The 14,307-nt window shown below is 39.8% G+C and overlaps 1 protein-coding gene across 13 annotated transcripts in view; it reads right to left on the bottom strand.

Annotated features, from left to right (window-relative positions):
* CASK (calcium/calmodulin dependent serine protein kinase) overlaps window positions 1-13,995 on the bottom strand; it is a 359,937-nt gene extending 345,942 nt beyond the window's left edge. For all 13 annotated transcript variants that reach the window (XM_081793028.1, XM_081793029.1, XM_081793034.1 and 10 more), the window contains exon 1: window positions 13,860-13,995. In XM_081793028.1, the coding sequence (XP_081649154.1) occupies window positions 13,860-13,918 (59 nt within the window). In that variant the 5' untranslated portion in view covers window positions 13,919-13,995. The remainder of the gene's footprint in view (window positions 1-13,859) is intronic.
* Window positions 13,996-14,307: the final 312 nt, after the last annotated feature.

Genomic DNA, 14,307 nt, shown 5'->3' with positions numbered 1-14,307 from the left:
TCTGAAGCCAACCAAGAGAAGTATTTTAATTGAAGGAAGTGGTCTAAACAGTTTCCAATGTGGTCATTCTTCTGCCTGACAATGTAATGTGACCTAGTGCATGAAGTGCTGCTCTGTAAATGTAGGTAATTTAGAGTCAGCGCTCAATTGTATCAGAGACTGCACCTTTAGGATCTTTCTACCTCATTTTACTCGCTGCTAAAATGTGGACACTGCTGCCATCATAAAATTTCGGGAAGTTCCATAAAAGAACACTATAATATTCATTAGTCCTACATATGGCTGTTTACTAAACATATATGCTGGGATTTTCCTTGTCTCGGTTCTGAAATTTCAAATTATGAACAATTAATTCACGTGTCAAATGCCCAAATGCAAAGACAAAAGCTGTGATACAAAATTCCCTCTTTTACCATAATCTTTGGAGCTTTCCACAGCACTGCAAAATTATAATCTAGAACAGTCTTGCAAACAAATTATGAAAAGTTCTAAGCTCAAAGAACACTATCTTTCCTAACTACATAAGAGGCAATGACAGGTTTTTTTTAAACCACAAAGCACACTAAATGTATGTACTCTAGTGTATGTCTACTACCACAATATATATTGAATAAAATGGATTTCAAACACAAAATAGAACTTGAAGTTTTGTTTACATCACACTCTCACACACACACACACACACACACACACACACACACACAAATCCCAAACAATGACTCTATTAGGGGTTCTTTGTGAAGTCATAAAATATACATTGATGGTACATCGCTACTCTCTAATTAGGAATGGAGATTTAGCTAGTGATTTTCCCTCTAACTTTATTAAACTAGTATTTTAAGTAACCTTTCATTTCTGAAAAATTCTAGTACATTCTCAGCTCTATTTTCATCCAGTCTATAGGTAATAAGCAAGAATGAAGGAAATAATTTTTTTCAGGAACTCCACATTTATATTGCCTCCGGTCAGACAATCTTAAAATAATTTTGATGGGTTTCTTCCCTTTAACCTAGGATTAAAAAAAGAATCCAAAAGCACTAAAAAAAATAGTAATAAAAATAAATTTAAAACCCACAAAAAAGTAAATGTATAGCATTTCCCCATTTAATAGTGAAAATGGTTCAGCAAAGCAGCCTCAATATCTTTCCATTTTTCAGAAACAACCTACTTATTATGGGGCTACTGAGACCACTGAAATAATATCCCAACCTTGAGGATAAATAAGAATAGGAACTGGACAAGAAGCTCCAGTTTCATTTTTAATCTACAACAGGATCAGCCCAAGGGCTAAACCTAACCACCTATGTTTGTAAATAAAGGTTTATTGGAACACAGCCACACTCATTTGTTTTCATGACTGTCTTCATGCTACAATGGTAGAGTTGAATAGCTGTGACAGATGCTGTATGGCTCACAAAACCTAAAATATTTACTATCTGGTAGTTTACAGATAGTTTGCCAACTCTTGGCCTACAATATCTAAAATTGACGAAAATTAGTATACATAGGTCTATGAGATAAAAGGTTAACCAATAACGCATAAAATTTACTTTTATTTATGTTACAGTGTATTGAACAGACTCTATGGGCAAACTCTGATGGTACTCACCTGATTAAAAAGCATTCTAACACTCATACACTGCTGTTGGGAATGCAAAATACTGCGGCTGCTTTGGAAAGTAGTCTGGCAGTTCCTCAAAATGTTAAACACAGAGTTACCATTTGACCTAGCAATTCCACTCCTACGTATATACCCAAGAGAAATAAAAATATATGTCCACACAAAAACTTGTACATCAGTGTCCACAGCAGGATTATTTATGATAGCCAAAGGGGGAAAACCACCCAAATGGCCCATCAGCTGATGTATGGATCAATACAATGTGGTATATCCACATAATGGAATTTTTTTTTTATTTTTTTTTTATTTTTTTTATTTTTTAATATATGAAATTTACTGTCAAATTGGTTTCCATACAACACCCAGTGCTCATCCCAAAAGGTGCCCTCCTCAATACCCATCACCCACCCTGCCCTCCCTCCCACCCCCCATCAACCCTCAGTTTGTTCTCAGTTTTTAACAGTCTCTTATGCTTTGGCTCTCTCCCACTCTAACCTCTTTTTTTTTTTTTTTTTTTTTTTTTTCCTTCCCCTCCCCCATGGGTTTCTGTTATGTTTCTCAGGATCCACATAAGAGTGAAAACATATGGTATCTGTCTTTCTCTGTATGGCTTATTTCACTTAGCATCACACTCTCCAGTTCCATCCATGTTGCTACAAAAGGCCATATTTCATTTTTCCTCATTGCCACGTAGTATTCCATTGTGTATATAAACCACAATTTCTTTATCCATTCATCAGTTGATGGACATTTAGGCTCTTTCCATAATTTGGCTATTGTTGAGAGTGCCGCTATAAACATTGGGGTACAGGTGCCCCTATGCATCAGTACTCCTGTATCCCTTGGATAAATTCCTAGCAGTGCTATTGCTGGGTCATAGGGTAGGTCTATTTTTAATTTTCTGAGGAACCTCCACACTGCTTTCCAGAGCGGCTGCACCAATTTGCATTCCCACCAACAGTGCAAGAGGGTTCCTGTTTCTCCACATCCTCTCCAGCATCTATAGTCTCCTGATTTCTTCATTTTGGCCACTCTGACTGGCGTGAGGTGGTATCTGAGTGTGGTTTTGATTTGTATTTCCCTGATAAGGAGCGACGTTGAACATCTTTTCATGTGCCTGTTGGCCATCCGGATGTCTTCTTTAGAGAAGTGTCTATTCATGTTTTCTGCCCATTTCTTCACTGGGTTCTTTGTTTTTCGGGTGTGGAGTTTGGTGAGCTCTTTATAGATTTTGGATACTAGCCCTTTGTCCGATGTGTCATTTGCAAATATCTTTTCCCATTCCGTTGGTTGCCTTTTAGTTTTGTTGGTTGTTTCCTTTGCTGTGCAGAAGCTTTTTATCTTCATAAGGTCCCAGTAATTCACTTTTGCTTTTAATTCCCTTGCCTTTGGGGATGTGCCGAGTAAGAGATTGCTACGGCTGAGGTCAGAGAGGTCTTTTCCTGCTTTTTCCTCTAAGGTTTTGATGGTTTCCTGTCTCACATTCAGGTCCTTTATCCATTTTGAGTCACATAATGGAATATTAACGGGCCTTAAAAATGAAGTACTGATGTATCTACAATATGGATGAACTTTGAAAACACTATGCTTAGACCAAGAAGCAGTCACAAAAGACCACATACGGTAGGATTCCATTTATATGAAATGTCCAGAACAGGCACTTCTATAGAGATAGAAGGTAGATTGGTTGTTACCTAGGGCTAGGGATGGATGGGGTTGAAAGCTAACATATACAGGGTTTCTTTTTTTGGTGATGAAAATGGCTGAAAGTTTCTTGTGGTGATGGTTGCACAACTCTGTGAATATACTAAAACGCACTGAATTGTACACTTTAAATTGGTAAATTGTATGGTATGTGAATTATATCTCAATAAAGCTGTTACCAAAAAATGCATTCTATTAATCTGCTGAAACATCTAAAATCAGAATGTTAGTCTTTTTTTCTTTTATTTAAAAAAATGCTTATTTATTTATTTTGAGAAAGAGAGAGAGAGAGAGCACGTGCGCACATGTGGGAGAGAGAGACAGGAAGACAGAGAATCCCAAGCAGGCTCCATGCTGTCAGCACAGAGTGCAATGTGGGGCTCAATCCAGGTAAAGTTACTGATCTCCCTCTTCCTCAGTTTCCTCATCTGTAAAAGGAGAGAGGGTGATTGCCTCAAAGGGAAGGGTTGTGGCCAAGGTTAAATTAGAAAAACATCAAGAATTTAACACCAGGTCCAGCATATAATGAACACTCAAGCCATAGAATTTGAGACCAAAAAAAAAAAAAAAGTGTGGGGTGGGGGGAATTCCTAAAGTTGTCCCTAAAAACTCTAACCAAATGCTTATTGTTTGAATTTCTTATAATACAGGTTACCTGTGTCACTCAACTAAAATAGTAACTGCGAACCCAAAACTGCTCTTAAAAAGTAAGGTTATTTTAAAAAATAGGATAAACCTTTTTCTAAGTTTCGTAAGATTTAATTTTCTCTACCTGTATTCCTCTACTCCTTGTTCTAAATGAGGAAATGGGCATAAAAAAATGACATGAGTTACCCAAGAAGACTAATAAATCATTCAAGCCTTACCTCTGCTTGTAATGGTGTCTCCAACTTTTACTACTAGATGGTCCCAGTTTCTGGATCGCTCACTTAATGCTCACTCCTTCAATAACTGAGTACTTACTATGTGTCAGTTACCAAGTTATGCTGAGGATACTAGGTGAATAGTCAGATGCAGCCCTGCCTTTAACAGGACTTCATGTCGAGTTACATTACACTTGAACTGTTTGTCAACTTCTCCCATTGACAGAACTCCTTGAGGCCAGAGAACTCAAGTACTTGATGAACAATGGGGCACCTGGCTGGCTCAATGAGTGGCACATACAACTCTTGATCTCAGGGTCATGAGTTTGAGCCCCACATTGGGGGTAGAGTTTACTTTAAAAAAATTAGAAATATTTTTTTAAATTATAATGGCAATTAAAATAACAATACCTACCCTTTAGTCATTTTACCCAGATCATGTTATTTACTCCTCACTAATCCTGCAAGGCATATACTATCACCCTCATTTTACAGATAAAGAACTGAGAGTCAGAGAGGTTAACTAACTTGGCCAGGGCCACACAGCTAGAAACGAATGCATAAATGAACAAATGAATAAACTGTTAGCACCACTAACAATTTTATACACGTGATAGGAAAGAATGTTCATTTCACCATATTATTTATGTAATTGAGCCTGTGTTTAGCACTGAGAAAGTGCACATTTGGAAATTGTTGAAACTTATCTACATAGCTGCCAAAAGTAATTTGAGTATCTCAGAGACATTCTAGAAATAAAAAATACTTATGCTGCACTTTACAATCACTAATCCATGCAAATAGCTTGTGAAGTGGCTATCGTTCTTTCTATAAATAAGGAGAAAATGGCCACACTGTGCCCAAAGGCTACCAGATCATATCTTAGGGGGCTGTCTCACAAAGCTACAAAACAATGTCGATCCATATGTTTGGGGGAAAGTACATACCAAGGGTAAGCAAAAAGGCTGAAAATCTATGATGTTTCCTAAAAACACAAATTAGATTCCATAAAATAGCAGTGGTATAATGGTAATCTGCACATCTTAGCAGGGTTAGAGATCTCATAATTGAATTAATAACATCAAGAGTATCTTAATACAACATTAGAATCTGCATATAGCTAGGCAGTAATACTTCCATCCTAGATTTAAATACACCAAGATACTCTAAACTCAGGGTTAAAATTAAAAGCCTGAAATACAGACTCAACATAGTATAGTTTGGATATTATTAAACTACACAGAGAACACAATCATCATTCCAAACTGTAAATGATTCAAATATTCAAAACAGTGGCAACAAAGCAAAAAAAAAAAAAAAAAAAAAAAAGTGTATTAAAAGAAATAAAAAAGACTGGAATGCTACAATGAAATAATGTACACTTTCATAGAAAAAAATGGGCTTAAGTACAATAAAGGAATCATTTCTTACTGTGAATGGATGTGGACAACTAAAAAAAAAGCCAATGAACAAATGTAGTTGGGGAGGGGCGGGGGGGAGGGATGTGAAAGAAGAGGAGACTACTACACTCAATCAATGGGGACCCAAAACCTTGAGACAAGGAAGGATACATGCAGTTCCCTGTGGGGAAGGGATTTAAGAATATAAGAATGGTTTGACTACTGTTAAGAACTTAAAGTAAATTTAAAGTATCTAAAATTTACCATATCATTTCATTAAAGGCTTCCATTTAATTGACAGTTATGCACCAAGCAGAGGAATGAAAAGTACCTAATCTTAGGAAAACCAAATGGTTTTACCTTAAAGCCAGCCATCAAAATCTGCAACACACAATTATAATGAAAAAGAAACCTGTTCCTTCTTCTTTTTACCCTAAATACATTGGCGTAGAGATAGATTTACAGAGAAATAGTGTATTACCAACATGCACAGAAATGAGGCCAGACCTTGCTTTTCAGTTACACCATAATTGATATTGAACATTATATTCATTTTGATAAATGCTTTAAATTGTCTGTTATAAACAAGCCTTCTTTTTAATCTTCCACCACAGTGTTGGCATTTTACATTATTGATCCTCCCCACTTTAAAACTTCTGTGATGTCCAGCTATCCTGACTCTTGTAGCTCTGTGAGTTTTAGAGCAAACCACAGCTCCCTAGTTCGGTTACCTGTGAAGAACTCATTCACTCAGTTTTACTTCCCACACCTTCACATTCCAGACCTCTCAACCAAACTCCAGGCCAGCATTTCCAGCAATGTCTACTTAGAAATGACTTGCACTCAACTCAAAGCTACAGTACCAATCCATACCATGGAATACGGGGCAGCAGTTTAAGGGGAGACAGAGTTCGACGGACATAGATGGATACAGAAAGGTCAGCAGAGACAGTATTTTTCTATGGAAAATTAGTATTTCAGCATAGTGTGCAAATATGATCCCATTCAGGTTTTTTTTAAGTTTATTTATTTTGAGACAGAGTGAGAGCAAGAGAGAGCAGGGGAGGGGCAGAGAGAGAAGGAGAGAGAGAATCCTAAGGAGGCCCCGCACCAATGCACGGCTTGAACTCACAAACTGTGAAATCATGATCTGAGCTGAAACCAAAGAGTCGCAAGATTAACTGACTGAGCCACCCAGGTGCCCCATCCGATTCAGTTTTTTAAACAAAACCTTCCAGAAAGATGTACAAGAACTGGACAATGGTTACCTCTGGAGAATGGGGCTATGGATGGTGGGAGAGTGGATGGAGAGAGGCTTATTTACCTTTGTACAGTCTATATTTTAAAATTAATTTTATAAGACTAGTTACTTTATAAAGAGAAAGTAATAGAAAATTATTACATCTCAACATTGCAAAGACATATTAACTTCCATTAAGTCAAACTGGCTTCGGACACTAAATCCTCCTGGTATAGAAAGACAGAGAGATTCTCCCTGTACTGACTTGGGGCTCTATGACCAATCATACCATAATATCATAATGGCCATCAGGGTAATTACATTTTACTCAGTTGAAAGAGCAGATACCAAGACACTGGGTGGCCCCTGGAGAGAAAGAAAAGAGAGCAGGTCCTAGCACCTTGAACCCTGTAGCATGAATTCAGAGCCATAGGTGGTGGTTTTAGAATCTGCACTGTCAGTTGCAACTAAAACATAAAACCAAAAATGCCCGAGCTGCACACCCCCTCGGCTTGTTGGCCGGGGTCAGGTACCTGCTGTGCAGCGGTAACTCAGTCACTTGACTAGACACTGACAACCCAGCAGCTGCGGTTCAGTATATGTTTTTCAGAGTCCGTGAGAACTGATCTCAGGACTTTTAGCACAGGATATAGGAATAACCACCCCGTGGTAACCACCCCACCCTCACTCCCAACAAACACCTATCTCTGAAACCTCATTACTTCTGGTGTGGCAAGTTAGAGGAGGACTTAACCAACTATTCTGGTTGTTGGCACAAGGCAACTGAAAGGAAAAACTTGGAAGAGTAAAAGGGGTAGAGGAAGTTCCAAAACAAATTATATTTTGGATGGATGGGCAAGATTCTGTATTTCCATTTCTAAAGAATGTGTACACTTATCAGTTTGGTGACAAACACCAATATTGCGTTAAAGAGAAAGACAAAAAGTAAAAATAGATAAAACAATGAATGGCAGTATGGAACCTCTAATAAAGAGATAAGAAATATAACTAGAAAGTTGAACGATTAAAATCTGCCATAAATAGGAGTGCCTGGGTGGCTCCGTCGGTTGAGCATCCAACTCTTGATTTTGGCTCACGTCACGATCTCAGGGTTTGTGAGTTTGAACCCCGCGTTAGGCTCTGTGCTGACAGTGTGGAGCCTGCTTGGGATTCTCTGTCTCCCCTTTCTCTCCACCCCTCCCTCCCTCTCTCTCTAAAAATAAATAAACTTTAAAAAATAAAATAAATTTTTAAAATCTGCCATAAATAAAGTCTGAAAATGAAGGCCTGGGCCTTCCTTGAAAGAAACCCAATGCAGCATTTTTCACAACTGGAATCAGCAGCAGAATGCCACATGAAATGAATGGACTTTAGAACCAGTTGGAATTGCATGTGATCTGGGGCAAGTTACCCCTCTCTGAATCTCAGTGTTTTCTGTAAAACAGGTATAATCAGAGGAGATAATATATGTAAAATGCCTAACATTAGAAGAAATAAATGTCAATACCCCTCATGAAGTAAGCATGAGGGGTATAAAAAATTTTTTTTGTTTTTACTTTGAAACAAGCTTATGTCAAAGTTCTTTTAAACGGCGCTTCTGGCAAATTTAAAATGTGAAAACATCTGCAAAAATGCAGTAACTCAAGAACAATCTCAGAAAGTAAGGCATACTTGCTTCTTTTATTTATTGGTCAGAGCTACAACTGGAGATGGTAAAAGAATTTTCAATTTAAAAGAAATATCCAGGAACACAATTTAAGGGCACATTAGAGAGACAGTTTGTCCGGTGAAACCATTGCAGATCCAAGGTGAAAATGGAGGGAGGAGTGAGCTGTTCATGTCAAGGACACAGAAGCATGTCAGAGTCGTGGAAGGTAAGGGAGACACAGGAAGTATTTATACAGACAATGTGCAAGTGACACTTCAGAAACTCCAAGTCCTAAGACAGTCTGTAAAAAGTGAACATGAGGAGACTCTGAGAAAGTTGTTCACACACAGAAAAGCCAATGAGTAGCTCAGTTCCCTCTAAAATGGTCCCAGAAGCAAACTCCATCATCAGAAATCAACGCTGCTTACCTACTCCCAAAAAGGTCTGCCATGTGCAGGAATCCACCACCATGTTTAACAGGTTTTTCTTCCATGGAACTCCGGTTAAACCCCCTTGGCTTGACTCTTTCTGGGCCACCAGCAGGCTAGCTGGCGACTGTGTTTCTTATACCTCATGTGATTGTCACTCGGATCAACCCCTTCTTTCATGAAACATCTACTCATTTCTGGAAAATTCCTGGTTTCTTCAGGCTCACACTTTCCCAAACATTAAAAACTAATTTGCCTATAATGACTAGATAAAATTTCCCAGAAAGATGTTCCAACATATTGTAATGTTCCCCTTTGTGGGTACTGGAAACCATTATCAGTGGGCCAATCAATATATGCGAAAGCCATAGTAATAACTAAAAATACTAAAGCTGAGTTTTTCTTCGTGTTAAATTATATACCTTACAAATTATTAACCCAGCATTTACATAAAGGCTGCATTTAACTCAATTCTCTGGTAAACAGTGTTACTGGGATGTCAAGTATGGAATTTAAACTATATAAGCAACATAACCATACTCTTTTAATAGAGTATATGTGCAAACACAATCTGTACTAAACTGATAAATCTCTTAATATTAAACTAAGTCACTCTAGTGGACAGCCATCATCAACTGCTATTGAAGCAATCCCCATTCCGGGTTGTTCCAAACATCAGTCACTGTGTTAGCATTACACAGATGAGCATCATAAATCAATGCGAATCTGAAAAGACCCAAGAAATCAAAGCCAAACACAGGCTGAAACAAAATTCTTACACAACAAGGCTCAGAAACACAGCATAGAGAAGATAAAACTCATATTTGGGTCTCTTGGCTTCAATACCTCCCCAAAAAACATTCTACTTTTCAAAAACTGTAAGCCTCTGAAAAGCCAGTCCCAAAATATTACATACATAACCTAAGTTTTAAACCAATGACTCAATCGTAACTGCATATCAGAATCACTTAGAGAGCTCCCAAAAAATACCAATGTCCAGCACCCACCCCCAGAGATTCTGATTTTATTGCTCTGACACAGGCCTCTGGCATTGATCTTTTTTAAAAGCTCCCCTGGTGATTCTAATATGCAGCCAGGTGGAGATCCACTGCTTTAAACGAATACAGCCTTTTGGGACAATAATTGCTCTGAGGTTGATAAACATGCTTTTTGCCTTTTAATGAGATTTTATTAAAACTAGTCAACTCATTCCATAGTCAATGAGCAACTGTTACATTGCAGGCACTGTGTTAAGTAATGGAGAAAGATATATATGTTCCCTGCCCTCAAGAAGTTCCTTGTTAACTAGGTAGAGAGACTCATAAATAAGAAACTGTAATTAAATATGATAAGTGTTCTCAAGGTACAAGCAAATTCAGCATGCTTCACAAACTTCCATGTCATCCCTGAGCAGGGGGTCACGCTGCATCATTTCAATTTTAGTATGTGTCCTACCGAAGCAGGAAAGTCAGAAGTTACAGGTTACTAAGAACCCTAAAAAATGAGGGTAAATATTCACCCTCCACAAGGTGAAAACGGTGTGCATTTTGCTATTCTCTTTCACAGAAACTGCTGTACCATGAAGGTAGGTATTTGTGTGTTTTAATCTGGATGAATCTTCTTAAAATTTCCTTCACGGAATATTACTGATTGTACACTTATCTCTAAAACTCTACATTTGCAAAAGATGCAGTGAATAATCATGACATAAAAATTAGCCAACTTCCTGCATTTGCGTAAAAACCTTTCTTTTCCACTAATTGCTATATCTTACTAAGACAAGAAGTTTTGGGGCTATGATAAGGTCCCATCATTGGTGATGCAATTTGTTTTAGTCACTTGAAAGATGTTACACAGGAAAATGTTATGGAAACAATAGGCATTCGAAGGAGCTTTTGTAAGACTTTCAAAAACAAGAAACACAAGGGGAAAGAGTTTAATTTTTTAAAATACGATATGCCATCCTCCCAATATTCATAATGAATCAGGCACATGATTCCCTCCAAGACAGTGGATGAGTGAGTGAGTGGATAAGAAGTGAGGTAGGGGAGTGAGTGGGTGCTCAATTCATCTTGAAAATTGAAATCCATTTTAAAGTATCTCGGTGGAAATTTAAACCTATTAAGACCTAAGGTCAAAAACAATTCGTGATACTAATTTGGGATAAAAGAAAATCACAATTCTAGAGAACCTGGATAGAAATCAACAAAAAGGCTTCCACTACAAGTGAACAGCTTCAAGACCTTTCTGTGTAAATCTGGAGTTGAACAAATTCTAAGTTAAAATGTATGCTGTCAAGGTCCCTGCAAGAAAATCTCAAGTGAATTTCAATTTCCAGATCAATATATGCTGAGACAATTTACCGGAGAAACCTTCAACCTTTACACAGGGTGAGGAACATTATCATTACATTCTTTACCATGAAGGCTACCTTGAATTCATTATCTCACGAAATGGCATATTATAAATGGCACTGACCAAGTCCGATTTTGTAGGCTATGAATGAGATTTCACGTTCACAATCGTTAAGGTAGCCACAGCGTGCCTATCACCTCAGAATTAGCTTGCTCTCCCTCCTTATGCAGTTCTGAAGCAACAGAAAAGATGAATTTAGTTCTACCAGAGGTGTTTCCTGAAAACATTCTATCAGTTATAAGCCAGCAGAATACTGATTGTGCCGTGATGCTGACCACTTCTTTTTGATACCTAAAGAGATCACATCATCAGTCTTCCAGACCTTAAGGAATCAGAACTGGTTACTAACATTGATCCAATGACGGTTACATTCCGTCATCACAATATAATTAACATTTTAATTTCACATATTCCAATTATGACTTTGCTGGCTCATTTAAAGCAAATGTAACTAAGACACAACAAATATCACTCACCCACACGGTCGTTTCGGAGCTTTTGGGAAACACCTAATTTACCTCACCTGGGTGCTAAGAATGAAGCAACCAAGGAGATTTTTTTTTTTTTTTAACGTATTTGTCTCTATGGAACGGTGCTATCCACATACGCCTATGGAGCACCTGAAATGTAGCTAGTCCAACTGAGAAACTGAATTTTGAATTTTATTTAATTTTAATTAATTACAATTTAAATTTAGAAAGAGATATCGATTAGGTTATTAGAAAACTTTTAGATATGTTTGAGAAAACTTGGGTGTGTGAATCTACTTTTGCAAATGCAAATGTCATGAAATCTAATACAGATCAAGCATTTCCGATGAAAATTTAGCTTAGTGTCAGAGCTGAGATGTGTTGTTAGTGTAAAATACACACTGGATTCCAAAGACTGAGCACAAAAGAAAGAAAGGATGTAAAATATCTCATAAATAATTTCTACACTGAATACGTGTTGAAGTGCTAACAGTTTTGGGTCTACTGGCTTAAATAAAATATTTTATTAAAACCGACTGCACCTATTTGCTTTTAATTTTTTTAATGCGGCTATTGCAAAATTTACATATGCAAAATTTTTGTCTATAAAATTACATATGTGCCTTGCATTATATATCTTTTGGACAGCGCTGCTCTCGAGCACTTCCACAAACACTTTACCAGGGCGCATTTGGATATTCTTCTTCTAGTAGACAGGCTGGTCATGTAACAATAGGGGCAAGGAGTAACATGTCCTTGTACCAATTGGGTCTGAGGAAAGTGTGTAGCCAGCTCTACCCATAATTTCACCATGTGAGGCAACACTGTAATACCTCAACATAGAAGAAAAAAAAAAATGAGTTATCAGCACTTAAACAAATTGAAATCCAGTACTGCAGACAACTTAAAAGGGATACAGTCAACTGCTCTAAGGTCTTGGTTTCATTTCCCAACTGCGGACCTTAAAATAGACAATAAAGCACCGCTTCCAAAAAGAGGTAAAATATTTCAACGGTAGCTACCCAGCAATCCTTCATAAAGGAGCAAAAATTGCTCTTAAATCTGATCTCAACTTCTAAAGGCACAGAATACACGCTGAACTAGGAAATCAACTTCAGATCGCCAGCCTTTGCCTCACAAACAAATTAGCAGGATTGTGCACTTGGAATACTGTTTGACAAGAATGAAAAGGAAACTATTCAAAACAGATTTAAGGAATGGACAATTAGATGAGGAACTGCAGATTTAATTCTCAATCAGCACTGTGATTAATCTGATTCCCTGCTTTTCCCTAGTGTAATTATACAACACAGATGAAAGGATGAGCATTTGGACTGTCAGTTCTATATTCTAGACCAGCCCGGTGACTCAAAGCAGACGGCTCTGCCACACGAACCACCACCATCCCAACAACAGTCGAGGGAAGCCTCGAACACTGATTTAACAGTCATTGCATAACGAGGCATTAAAAATTCGGATACCCCCCAACTCTTTCCACGCTGGCCTACACCGGGTAAGGAATTTGCTGAAACTGAACGCACCCCGTCTGAAAATGACCCTGTCCAATCCGGGCATGGGGTGAACACAAAGACATCTATCTAATATCTTGCACAATAGACACACACCCCACAATTAAAAACCCTGGACGTTCTCTCTCTATCGGTCCATGCAAGCAAAGGAAATGCAAGCTGCTCTTTTCCTTAATGGTCTGTGGTACACGCAAGGTAACAATAACCCCAACTGTTCCCAGGAAGCAACTATAAAATCGGGGCTGCCACGTCCCTGTGCAACCGTCAGATAAAATGCAGACAGCGGATTTCGGCCGGCCGCACGCCTCGTGGGGTGGCCGACCTCGGCTCGGTGACTTCTACGGCTGGCTGAGAACCCCCGGGACCCCCGCCCGGCAGGAGGTCCAGGTACACGTCTATAAATACGCCCGGGTGAGGAGGACGAGGGAGGCGGAGGGGAGGAGGGCAGGGGGCAGGCCCGGAGCGGGTGCCGGTGCGGGAGGACCCGGGCATCACTGAAATGCATTTTTCCACACTCCCGCTCCCTCGCGTAGCGACTCACTTGCCGATCACCTCGCACAGCTCGTACACATCCTCGAACAGCACGTCGTCGTCGGCCATGGTCCGGAGGGGACAGCGGCCGCAGCGTGGAGGGCTCCGAAAACGGGGGTGGGGGCGCCAAAGAGCTCAGTGCCCGGCCCCTGGCTCTCCTCCCCTCAGGACCCGCGAGCCCTCGGTGCTGAGGACGCTCGAGTGGGGCTGCGAGGCCCGGAGACTGCGGCGCCTTCCTCTGCGGGCGACCGCCCCGGCGCGGGCGGCGGGGCCGGGGCGCGGGAGCGAGGGCGGCCCGGGCCCGGCGCCGCCCGCCCGCCCGCTGCTCCTCGCGCTGCTCGGGCCGCGCTGCCCGGCGTGTGGATCTTCGGGGACCGCGCGGCGCCGCGCTCTCCGCCCGTCAGCCCGCGCGGGCCGCGAGGCCGCGACCGCTCCCTCTGCCGAGGCTGGCTCCGGCG

Source organism: Panthera onca, chromosome X (genome assembly GCF_046562875.1).
Source record: "Panthera onca isolate mPanOnc1 chromosome X, mPanOnc1 haplotype 2, whole genome shotgun sequence".
Classification (NCBI taxonomy): Eukaryota; Metazoa; Chordata; class Mammalia; order Carnivora; family Felidae; genus Panthera; species Panthera onca.
The sequence above is the reverse complement of the archived record's forward strand: the minus strand, read 5'-3'. Positions and strand labels throughout refer to the sequence as shown.